Source organism: Kryptolebias marmoratus, linkage group LG16 (genome assembly GCF_001649575.2).
Source record: "Kryptolebias marmoratus isolate JLee-2015 linkage group LG16, ASM164957v2, whole genome shotgun sequence".
NCBI classification, from domain to species: Eukaryota; Metazoa; Chordata; class Actinopteri; order Cyprinodontiformes; family Rivulidae; genus Kryptolebias; species Kryptolebias marmoratus.
This window is the reverse complement of record NC_051445.1, coordinates 1,619,766-1,632,409: the sequence shown is the minus strand read 5'-3', so window position 1 is coordinate 1,632,409 and position 12,644 is coordinate 1,619,766. Positions and strand designations below refer to the sequence as shown.

General features: G+C 38.3%; 1 protein-coding gene across 1 annotated transcript in view; it reads right to left on the bottom strand.

Annotated features, from left to right (window-relative positions):
* ntrk1 (neurotrophic tyrosine kinase, receptor, type 1) overlaps positions 1–12,644 on the bottom strand; it is a 36,690-nt gene that overhangs the window by 16,838 nt on the left and 7,208 nt on the right. Inside the window, exons 3-11 of the mRNA XM_017433319.2 lie at positions 11,662–11,733; positions 7,985–8,053; positions 6,486–6,640; positions 6,051–6,193; positions 5,425–5,563; positions 2,494–2,823; positions 1,617–1,634; positions 1,460–1,518; positions 629–731 (exon numbers count right to left, since the gene is read on the bottom strand). Of these exons, the coding sequence (XP_017288808.1) occupies positions 629–731; positions 1,460–1,518; positions 1,617–1,634; positions 2,494–2,823; positions 5,425–5,563; positions 6,051–6,193; positions 6,486–6,640; positions 7,985–8,053; positions 11,662–11,733 (1,088 nt within the window). The remainder of the gene's footprint in view (positions 1–628; positions 732–1,459; positions 1,519–1,616; positions 1,635–2,493; positions 2,824–5,424; positions 5,564–6,050; positions 6,194–6,485; positions 6,641–7,984; positions 8,054–11,661; positions 11,734–12,644) is intronic.

The following is a 12,644-nucleotide window of genomic DNA, read 5'->3' as shown; positions in this document are numbered from 1 at the left end:
GTCCATCCATCCGTCCATCTGTCTGTCCGTCCATCCATCCATCCATCCATCCACCCATCCACCCATCCATCCCTCCACCCTCTGTAATGGCCCTCACGCTGCGACTCTGTGCTGCAGTAATTAAAGCACTTTGTCCAACAATAAACAGCAGATCCACATGGAGCAATAACACATGCAGCTGTTCGTCCATCCATCCGTCTGTCCATCCAGCTGGCAGTGTGTAAACTTACAGCACACTTAGAACCCAAATCCATTTCTGCTGCACTTGACTTCCTGAAAAACTAACAGAACCATAATCATAACCGTAATTTGAAACAATATTCTGGCAGAATTTACTGTTACGTCTTTTTTCAAATTTGTATGAAACAGTCTGATTGGCTGGGACAAAAAAAACCCTCATGTGTCACATGCCTTTATTTTCCAAACTTTAGAATATACAACTCAAAGATCAAGGCAACAGAGCCAGAAACAACATCTTTATTTGTATCTGATGGGCTAATAGTGTACCGTGCAAAATTCTGGTGGCTTTGTGATCCGTTATCCAACATTCGGACTGATAATCAAGTGTTCAGAGTCATTTTCCTTCTAAGTTTCAGGGACAGAGTTTTATGAAGGAGTGAAAACTTACGGTGAATACCAAACTTGGACTGCTGGCCACACTTGTTAATAACCAAAATCAGAATGAGAAGGAAAGTGCTGGCAAACACTGCGAGGCCCACAGCCACGGATACCTGCAAATAAATTAAAAAAAAAACAAAAACCTTCATTAGCAACACAAACATTGATCCAATGTGATGCCAAGTATTGTATCAAATCAGCAACTTTAAATATATTTCTCCTTCTTTTTTTATTTTGTTAATGATAATAAACACAAAGAACTTGTTTCTTCATAATAAAGCAAATGCAACCCATTAATATTACTGAAAAAGAACAAAACAAAGTTAATGAGCGACAATAACCTGCTTCTAGTGTCCCTACTGAATAAAAATCTGCTTTGTTCAAAGAGGCTAAATCACTATTTTTATTTAAAGAATATATTTTTAAGTTTTATATATTTAGTATTATTTATTTCTACATTGTTTAAAAGTTTGACAAAGTTTTTTTAAGCAAAAACAAGTTTTCTTTGTGTCAGAACAGAAGTTTGAGATCACAATAGATTTATTTCTCCAAATTACAAAGAAAAGCTAAAAAGTGCTTTCAAATGCAAACATACTGTTTCATGGTAAATGTTAATTTAAACATTAAAGTGCTTTCATAAGACCAAAAAAATTGTTACTAACTTTATTGCATTTATGAAAAGTAGTTGTGGGAAAAATAAGAACTGTTTTGAAGATAATCTCCAAAAAGTTCTTGTTTGATTGTCCAGATTTTAACAGCAAATACTCTGAGCCGGAATCGTTAATAATCAGTAATAAATATCCGTTTTTCTGCTGGAGATGATGACATGAAGAAAACGTACCACAAACACTCGACTATTCAGCTTCTCCGTGATGTCCATGTTGGATTTTTCAGTCGTGCCTGAAGGGAGAAAACAATCAGTGCACAAAAGTTAATTTAGTGGTAATGAGACATGAAAAAAAAGAAATTCAGAGCCATAAAGTCAGTCAAGCACTTACTTGGTTCCCAATCAGGGACTAGCATGAAGGGAGCAAAAGCACAAAGATATTTATGAACTCAAATCACAGAAAAAGTGATATTCAGAACCTTTCACTGCTATTACAGCTGCCTGGGTTTTACTGTAAATATGTTACACAATAAAAATGACTTCCGCACCCCTCCAAAATAAAAGATGTTATTACACTTTACAAAATAACTGCCAGCACCAGACAATAAAGTAAAATAACTACTCAAAAAGGCAAACCAATTAATCACATATTTCTAGTTTATTTAAACTTGTTTTAACGTAAAACTTATTCCTGTAGAGATAAAACGACAAGCTTTTTTTTTTTCCAAGAAATGTTCAGCTTTTCCGTCTCTAACTTTTAGCTTTTTATCCATATATTTCAAGAGTAATTTTTCTTGGTTAAACTGTCAAAACTTGAGAATGAGATGGTATTTTTAATGTTTGAGCCATGTGTGTTTCTAATTCAGTAACTATTTGTGTCCAAAAAGTTACCGAATTAGAAACAAATAAGAACAAAAAATCAACTCTTATTTTGACAACGTCACTTACAAAATAATCCCACAAATTAGACTGAAAGAACTTATTTATAATTGACTGTTTTTGACAATATATCAGAGAAAGGTGCGACATACTAAACCGGTATCAGTTGGTAGTTTTTAGTTTTATGCTTGCCAGCTGATTTATGGGTAATAAAGCGACTCAGTATGTGAGAAGGTTGAATCACTTCCAGAATATAAACAGCTCATATAGAAGTGACTCAACATCCCTCCAAACTCAGATCCTGACAATAATCAGTTCCATCCATCCATCACATATCTGCCTTCTGGGTGGAAAAACATTTCGAGCCAGAAACAATTTCAGGAGCTGACCTGGAATCAGCCCTTCAGGATTGTCCTGAAAGGGGTTTTCCATAAACATCCCAACGGCTGTGGCCTTGTCCCATCCGAGTTTGTTCTCCACGATGATAGAATAGTTGCCGTTGTTGATGTGGGTCGGCTTGTTCAGGAAGAGGCAGCCGTGCTTGACTGAGCCGTCGTTCGAGTCTGGGATGAACTGCATGTACGTGTAATAGGTTTCTTTGATGACAGCGCCGTTGTACAGCCAGGTGATGTTGGGTTCAGGGTTTCCATCCACTGCGAAGGGGAAACACCAGTGGTGCTGTGGCTCAGCGTCTCTCAGGAAGATGATCCTGGCTGAAACTGTGGAGAGAGGCGGAGGAGTAATATAAATCAAAGATGAGCAACTGTGAGGCCAAAATCTACAAAAAGGCTTTAAAAAAAGGCTGTAAAATACTAAAGTTAAAGTACTTTTTAAAGCTGGTAGATGTGTTTCTGTAACGTGGATTATTAGATGGACACAAATACTCTTATATTATCTAACTGAAGTTTTATTGTAGTCCTCATGGTCACTTCTTGCAACATTTTGTTACTGTGAGGGATAGAAGAAGCATCTCAAAGGGCTGCGATTGTTGGAGACACAAAATTGAGTTTGTTTACATTGAGTGCGGGTCTGCATTTTAGAATTGCATTCAATATATCTGAAAAACTGGAGTAAACTCTTTCAAACTGCACCATTCGATCGGATAACCTGTTTTATGTTTGATTTCAGACTTTGCAATGAGTGCCATTAAATACATCACACCTATTAATTCAACAGAAAAAAAACAGAATATTTTAATATTTTTAGTTTTGTAAATGTATTTGTTTTGAAGAACTGTATTTTTAGGTTCTCATTTTCAAGCTGTTCCTAAATCCTCACAAGATTCTCCTGCGGTCTCTTTTTTAAATCCATGAATTTTTAAAAACAGGTAAAAAAAAAGAAAGATATGCTCAGAAAAAGACTGCTGGGTGAATATTTTCCCGTGACTAAGAGAAATAACAAATTAAAATCAAATACAACAAGAATACAAAGCAAGAAACCAAAACAAGAAACAAAATAATCAGAACAAAAATTGACAAAAACAAACAAACAAACATAAATAAATCTGAACAAGAGAAAGAAAAATAATAAACTGGATAAAGCAACAGCACAACAAAAGCTGGAAAACATCTTTTTTTGCATGTTTTTTAAAGTCTATTTTTGCATCATTTATGTATTTTCTTTTTATAGATGTAAAGAAAAAAGACACTGCCAATAAATCAAGCACCTGTCAATATGCTCAAACTTACATGCTTTAATTTCTGCTGAATGCACAGTTTTGTCATGTATAATAAAGTCGGACACTGAAGGTTCCTCTGTGAGTTTCCATGAATCAATGTTCTCCATCTGTGCTGCAAACCTGCGCTGACCTGTCATGAATAATGAATCCTGGTCCTCGTCGTGCTGTTCGACCACAAAAACTACCTGGAAGCTCTTTCCTGAACGTGAGCTTACAGGAAATGGCCTCATTTAGATCGAACACAACTCTGAAGTGCAGAGACCCCCTCACGCCGCTCGGGGTCATTGTGCTGCTCTTAACCTGCGACCTCGCCCCCAGAAAGTGCTGCGCTAAGGGGGATACTGAAGCATTCAGCTCCCGTTTCCTCTGCGCTCCGTTGCACTGAGTGGAAATTAGTGCTATTTATCACATTTAACTAATCGTCCATTAGCTACCTCTACCAATCTTACACGGCAGGGGATAAAAGGGAGGTGAGAATTATGTTTAATGAGCCTGCCGCTTGTCAGAGCTCATTTTAAAATTAGACAATGACCATTCTGAAATGGTTTCTGGCCAAAATGCAGCCAAGAACATTGTTTATTTCCTGCTTTTATTCTAAACTGTGAACTTTCCTGGTGACAAATACTGACTTTACTTTGGAAAATTTGAGGTTTATGAGTGAAGTTGCATGATGGACAAAAAGGTGTTTTACAAAAAGGAAGCCACATGTGCCGTGCGAATCAATGGCACCGGGAGCAACTCAGCAGTAAACACCCACTGTTCTGGGAGGTAATTAGAAGTAATTAAAGGGCCAGCGGTTAACGAGTGTCCGCCCACCAGGGGGGCTGATGTTGATAGATTAGCTGCACCAGCGCATTTACAGTCTGCCAATCACTGTGGATGAAGCGGTTTTCCGGAGGAGGAGGGAAAAGTCCATTAGCACGGGCCTAAATCAGATCTGAGCACGAGTTATCCGCCCATTTTCCTGATGTTCATTATTTGTCCCCTGATGCTCGTGCATTTGGCCTCAACTGATCGGCGCCCCTTTTTTCATCCTTTTTTTGGGGGGGAGCTGGTGATATAGGATATTGTTTGGGTAGTATTCTCAGTAATGTATCACTAATGCATCTGACGGTCTTCTGTGGGACTACTGGGTGCTGTCATGCCTCAGTGCTGTTCAAATACACTAATGCATCTGAAAGCAGAAAAAAAAAGAACAGCAGCAAACCTCCAGAGTCAAGCCTCAACTGTAATTTAAAAGTGCAGAATAGATAAGGTGGTGGAGTTCTTTAAGAGCAAGATGAGGTAAGTTCACCTTCCTTTGTCCTCTCATTGTATCCCTGCATTAAACGACAAACCATACCTGCAGCACTTCACTCATATTATTTTAACTCTTCTCACCAGTCGCCAGTCTGAGTGGCAGATGACAGAGAGCTCCATTAGAAGCATGGTGGGTGCGTACCTGTATTTGTAGAAGGGGCATTTAGAAGAAATCAGTGCAGTGCATTTTTCTTTTCTCCAGCCGTCCACCCTGCCTGCGCTACAAAATGGTCCCAGTGTGCTCTCGCCCTCACCTCCATTAAGGCCGGCGACTCGTATTGAGCTTGTGAGCTTTCAGGAGTGTGTTTTTTTTCCCCTCTTTTTGTATTTTGCAGGCACTTACACTCAATGTCCAATTGCACCATTCCCTCCTTGGGCCCAGCTTGGTTCTCGGCCTCACAAGTCAGGTTGTGCAGGTTGTCCTTATAGGAAACGTCAGTGAGGTGAAGGAGCAGATTTAATGTGGAGCCTGAGACCTCCTTCTGCAGCAGACAGACACACAGAGAGAGAATGCATCATCAGCTCAGACAGAAGACTGAAGATCTCAGTTAAAATTGTAGAAAAAAGGATGAAACAGACAAAAAGGACAGATTCTGTGCTGTGCTTGGCCCTGGCAAACATCCATCCACCCATATTCTTTACCCGCTGCTCCTTTCCGGGTCGCAGGGAGCTGGTCCCCGTCTCCATCACTGTGTGAGAGGCGGGGGACACCCTGGACATGTTGCAAGTCCATCACAGGGACACATAGAGACAAACAACCATTCACACTCACACATGCATGTTTTTATTCTGTGGGAGGAAACGAGTACCCAGAGTAAACCCAGGTGAGCACAGGGAGAACATGTAAACTCCACCCAGAAAGGCTCCAGGTCGGGAAGCGATCCTGCAACCTTCTTGCCAGTAAGCAACACCTCTGACCACTGCTCCACTGTGCCACCCATCACAAACATATATAGTGATAATTCTCACCTGGACAGTAAATTGGGAGGCGAGTTCATCCGTCTGCCATCTGACATTGGGCATAGGCTTCCCTGTCACCTGACACTCAAATGTAAGGTTGCCTCCTTCTTCAGTCTTGTACTGGGAGACCAAAACATTGACCTCAGGCAGACCTGGGAGCAGTCAGGAGACAGGACGAGCTCAGGTTGGGACAATAAACCAGAGCCAAGCTTTTATTCTTCTATCTGTTTTATAAAACCATAACCAGAGAATATTTTCTGACAAAATAATTTTTCTCCCCTGTGTGATTGTTTAGCAAGTTTGTTTATTTTGTGAGTAGAAAAAAAGTTTCCTTTCACCAGAAAAATGTTTGGAACTTTGAATATAAATCTGTTTCCACTGTGTTGGAATTAGGCAGCAGAGAGAAAAACAACTAAAAATGGTCAGAATGAAACTCAAACTCACTGCAGTTATCTATCACCAAGGAGCTGAGGGATATTTCCCCATCGTCTGACAGACAAAGCAGCATTTGGCTGTGCAGGTCGCCACGATAATCTTTTTCCCACTTCTGCATCCAGAAAAGGTCACACGAGCAGACAAGAGGGTTGTCCTTTAAAACCCTGAAAATAACGAAAAACAATTAAATTATTCTGTTGAAACGAAAATACAAATCCTTTAAAAGCATCCTTCAAAATCACCTTTTATAGTGTCAAACTTTAAACATGTTTAATAATACTTTTTTGGACAGATTTAAAGAATTATCCATCATGATCCTTTTTTAAGTTTAGTCTGTTTCTGTTGTTAGTTTAGTCACAGTTTTCCTTGGTTTTCTTTCCTTGATGTTTAGCCGTTTCTCCTCAGTGTCGTTAGTCATAGTTTCCCTCAGTTTACCATCCACACCTGCTCTCTGTAAGCTCATTCTCCTCACCTGTTCTCACTCAGTAATCGTTCCTCTCTGTATTTATACTCGTTGAGCTCTTTGCCTCATTGTGGATTCATCTCAAAGCCGCCATGTTTTTTGTTTAAGTTCACGTTGCCTGCTGCTTGTGTCTTCTGTTAGATCTTCTTTTTCAGACTTTGGTTTTGCTGCCTCAACAGCCTGTTTATATTACTATTATTATTATAGAAGTTTGACTATTTTCACTCAGCTTTTCTGCCTCAGTGTTTGCAATTTGAGTCTCGACACGATAACTATTGGATGTCTGCAGTTATATGTGCTGAAAGGAGTTCTCTCAATGGATCAGAGAAATTAAGTTGTTTTAAATTTCAACCAAAATTATGATTAAAGTGCAGAAAAACAAGTTTAGCAAAAACTGGTCTTTTTTACTGCAGTACAGAAGTAAAGCTTAAAAGAGACAAAACTGTAATATATATATATATATAGTAATGTTGGTCAATTACAGTTATATCAAGAATGCTACATAAATTGCATAACATAAATACATCTTGACTTATGATGGCACGAATATTTGGTAATCTGCATCTGTACAGAGAAGCTACAATATTTTTACTTCAACACTTGAGCAACAAAACAATCAGAGCTAAAAGCAAAAAGGTAAACCCAGATCCAACATGGACTGTAGTTTTGTTTGATCGCTTTCTTTGTGTTTTATTCAGAAAATCAAATCATGAAGTTTGCTTGCTTTGCATTTCCTGTCAGGGCTTCAGACGCAGGAAACTTGCTACACTCCTACATCTTCATCCTGCAAGTCAGCTTGTTTTCCTTTGCAATTTAAGTCTCTACATGTCAATACATTTGGAATAATTGAGTTTAGATTGTTTTAAAATATTATAAATTATTACAAAGAAGCAGAAGTCCACCATTAATAGCTGGATTTCTGGTCTAGCTCAGCATTTCCTCATCAGGGTAGATTTTAGAAGTTTCTAACCAAATTCACATCTGATTTTTAAGATGAACTGAATCTGGGGCCTTTCAGTTTTTGCAGAACAGAAGGAAGACTCACAGGTTTAGCAGAGGTAAGAAATGAAAAACTCTCCAGCTGATGTGCTCCAGAAGATTTGATGCCAGGTTCCTGTGAAACAAAACGAAACAACATCATGACTTTAACATTTTCTTACATGCTGTAAAATCCATAACTGAGTCGTTCAAAACAAGTCAAGAAAGAACATTTTGAGTTGTTCTGACAAACTTTGTTTTAGTTTTTGCCACCTGCTCACCTTGAGAAGAAAATCAAATACTTAAAAAAAAAAAAATACACGCAAATAAAATGAAACAATTAGCATTTTGAAAACAGAAAAAAATCCAGGTAAATGTTTTATTTTCATTGTTGAACTGCGGTGCCGCTCTGCAGTCGAGTCAAGCTGTGAGTTGATTGCTCACTCCCAGAACAATGTGTACCTGCTTTGAATTACACTCAGCGGAAAACCTTAATGTATCCAGATTGGCTCTGATCAATTACTCTGGCAAGTATTTCACACCGACCCGGAGTCACATTCACAAACAGCCGCAGCACACCTCCGTTCGGTGTTCAGTACATTAGGTAATTAGTCTTCAGCCACAAACAGTTCATGGCTGAAGACTGCTGATCAGCTGCAGAAAACAACTTAGAAACTTAGAAAATAAAGAGAAATGTTAATATTTAGTTCAACAAAAACTGTTTTGGGGTGAGTCCTGCTTGATGAACAGCTTTTCTCACTTTTTTGTTTAGACTGAAATCTTAACAACAGCTTAGAAAAATGTCATAAAAAATAACATCAATAGAGGATGAACTCCACTGACTCCAATGAATTTTTAATGTTTGTCTCATATCTGCTGAAATCCTTAAGAATTTCATTGAACTCTGACCAGAAAACCATGATGCTGCCACCACCATGCCTAACTGTGGGAATGGTGTTCTCAGCATGGTGAGAGATGATAAATTTGCCTCAGACGTGGCGTCCTTGATGGATAAAATGATCCATTTTTGTCTAATTTGACCACAGCACCTTCAACAGCGATCTTATGGACAGATCCTCCTGTCTCTGCAGAGCTGCTCAGCTCCACGAGGACTATCGTTGACATCTTTGTTGCTTCTCTGATTAACGCCCTCCTTACCCCATTTGTGAGTTTTGATGGATGACCCCCTTATTAGAAGGTTTGTTGTGGTAGGAAAACCTTAAAAGGTGTCTAATGAAAGAAATTACACATCAAACAGTACTATGAGAGTGTTTTTATCCCTCAACCCTGATCTGAAGTGCTCAACACATCAGAGTTCCTTGGTCTTCATGATGTCTCTTGCTTCTTACATGCTGACACTTATTATTTATATTTTGAATGTCATTAATTTAGAGTATTTTGTGTCGGCCCATTACTTAGAATCAAATATAAAAATTCATTTTAATTACAGATTTTAGGGCAACAGCAGAAGGAATTCTGGGGAAATGTTTGCTATTGCAGCACTGTAATTAAAAATAAAAAAATTAAAAAAACAATTTCAGCCAGAAGTTCAGTTGATGCTGTTTCATGAAATCCAGTGAAAAGTAAAGCTAATATCTCACTGGGCTGCGACAAAACTGCAAGAAAATACACAAATTTTAACTTGAAATTACACTGAACGACACGTTTTCACAAATTCACGGTAAAAATATAGTTCTAGTGCTTTAGAATTACAAAAACTAAATCGAGAAGGGTTTGAGACTGCTGTGGTGACTGAGTATTTTAAAAATGAAACAAATCTTTTCACCATGTTTAAACTTTCTGTGAAACTGAGGACCTTCATGAACGTTTTGGGACATTTTGGAAACTCTCTTGTGAATGCTCAAACAGTTGCAGCCCAGAGAGATACAGGCTTTATAAAGAATAAATGATTTTATAATGAGAATGTGACTTTAAGTACAGCCTCACACGATGCTACAGTTTATTTTTTTTTGTTTTTAATCTCAAAGAACATAAATGCTGATGATATTTATTATTGTGAATATCTGGGCCTCATATTAATACTGTGACATAACACCACATATTCTTTAGTCAATCCTCTCAGGCCACTTAAATATCATCACTGTAGAGCTCAAATGATGCTCAGACCTGGAGAGGCTGTAAATAAACCTCCCTCAGAAGATGACAGAAAGCCACACTGGGGAGTGTGCGTATGGAAACTAATACATAATCACTGTGACAGGGCCAAGGGTTCAATTATTTGTTTTCCTTGCTCCCAAAAGTTCATGTCAGAAGGGTTAGCCATTGGGGCTTATCCATTACCAGCTCGATTCCTCCTCGAGTCCACGGGGGGGGGGGGGCTCAATCTCTTCCAGACAACTTTTCTATAAAACGCAGCTGAAGCTTTGTTTTTGTGTGGAGATCAGAGCGGGAGGAGATTCTGTGCTCATCTTTTACTGTCTCTCCTTCTTTATCTCAGACATACAGCTGTCAAATAAAAATCCCTATACTCCCCCCTCCAAGCCCAGCCGGCCCCCTCTCCATCCACAGTGAGATATTGATTAAGTGATAATGGACCCTTAGTGGAGTGTATTTATTATGCATCAGTTGTCGATAATCCGCCAAAGTGAGCGAGTAAAAGGTGACTGGTGGACGTCTTCTCCAATTTCTTGAGCTCCTCAGCCCCCCACCCCTTCCCCACCATAATCTCTGCTCCTCCAGCCCTGCTTGTCTTTCAGATAAACAACACTGGACATGTTGCACACGCTCAGGAAAACGAAGAGGACAAGATGGTGGCGATAAGGCTCAGCTGCTCACAGGCAGGCAGTTCTGATGGTTTCATTTGAGACGCTTATTATTTAACGTGGAGCGGAAGGTTCAGAAGCATGAGGACTGAAGAAATTAGGAGATATGTTTCAGTTAGATTGTAGTATTAATTGTAGTATTTTTTGACTGTTTTTCCTCAGTGAATGCAGAATAAATTATCTTTGGGATTTTAATTAAATACTGGTTATCTATTGATTGTTTCTTAATTAGTTTTCTGTTAATCAATTATAATACACCTTTAAAAAACTGAGATAATGTCTTTAAGTCCTCATATTAAATATTCCAGATTTGAAATGGTAAAAGAAAAATACTTATTGTGCAGACAAACTATTGTGTCCAGAAAACGTACATTTAAGGAACCTAAATAACTTTTCAGTTTAGGATCTACAAAATAAAAGTCTTGAGTTCTAATTTACAGTCTTTTTTATTTATCCAGCAAGTTTTGGAAGATTTTATTTTTCACTCAGAATCATCTAAACACCAACAGATTATCTGAGAAGCAGGATTTCGTAAATCTTTCCCATCAGCTGCCAGGCTTCTGGTTTTATCACCATACAAGGAATATTTATTCACCATTATTTATTAATCCTCCAGAAGGATGTGGAGAGAGTTGCTGTGGAGAGGAAAGGTTGGGTTTCCCTTCTGGATCTTCACAACCCAACAGTGGATGAATGGACCTCAAGACCTTCCGCTTACAGAAAAAGGACTTATAAAGTGTAAAAAAAATGAGTTTAGTAAAGTAGCTTGCTGTTTTAGTTTCTTAGATGATCTGAGAAGTATTCTAGGTTTGAGGATGTTTCCCATCTGGTTTTGAAAAATGTTGCGGTCACTTCGTTTAATATTAACGAGCTGGCTGAGGTCTGACTGACAGCGACAAATAGGCTGACCCACACAACACGTGGGGAAGACAACCCCTCTCTTATCGACAGAAACACTTACACGTACTGCAGCTTGAGGTTGTTCTGGAAAGCGTTGTCCGAGATGAACCTCAGCTTACATGAAGTGACGGTGCTACAGAGGAGGAGAAGGAGAATGTGTCAGTACAAGCACAGTTTGGAACATAAAACCACTGGAACAGCTCGTTTCTGCAGCTTTAACACAACTCATCACAAGTTAATTCTTTAGTTTCTTTATGCTGCAATGAATGTTCTACTATATTCAGTGGTTAGGATAAATATTTATCAGTTAACTATGAATAAAGTTTATTAAAATTTGTTTCTGCATCACCACTTTCTCCATAAAGTTAAATTTTACTGGGTTCAGAAAGCCTTTTCTGATGGATCAAATCAGCTGATATGTGGTTTACAGGAACTTTAAAACCTGAATGATCACTTTATTAGTCTGTTTTTAAAAAATCCTTTGTACCTACAGGTAAATCAAATTTTGGTCGAGCTAAAAAGTCAAGGCTGTCTTGCAAATCAGAAGTAAAAAAAAAGATGATAAGCAGAATGCTGAGTCTTTTTCTTGTGGATCATCAAAGCGGATTTCCTAAATTTAAATTCAGCCGCCAATAAAAAAGAGATTTTTGTGGCAATGATTCATTTCAGTCTTGAACCCATCCTTGCAAACCACAGATTTATAGGGAAATGCCTCAGCAGTCCTTACAAACAAACAAACAAACAAACAAACAAACTGAACCAGCTTCAGACACAGCAGCCGCAGAAAACATTAAAGACAAACCGTATAAATTAAATCTGTAACGCAGTCAAATCAAAAGTAGGATTTTATGGGGAGCCGTTTGTAAAGGAGCTTGTGCTCAAAATTCATGCCTAAATGTTGTCACATTTAGCTTCAAACACTGTTTAAAAATGTAGTGTTGATTTTCTGATGTCACTTTTTACAACATTTAGCTAGTTACATGTAATTGTTACAGCTACATGCTAAATATAAATCTAAATGTTAAATGTTAAATCTAAATGTTA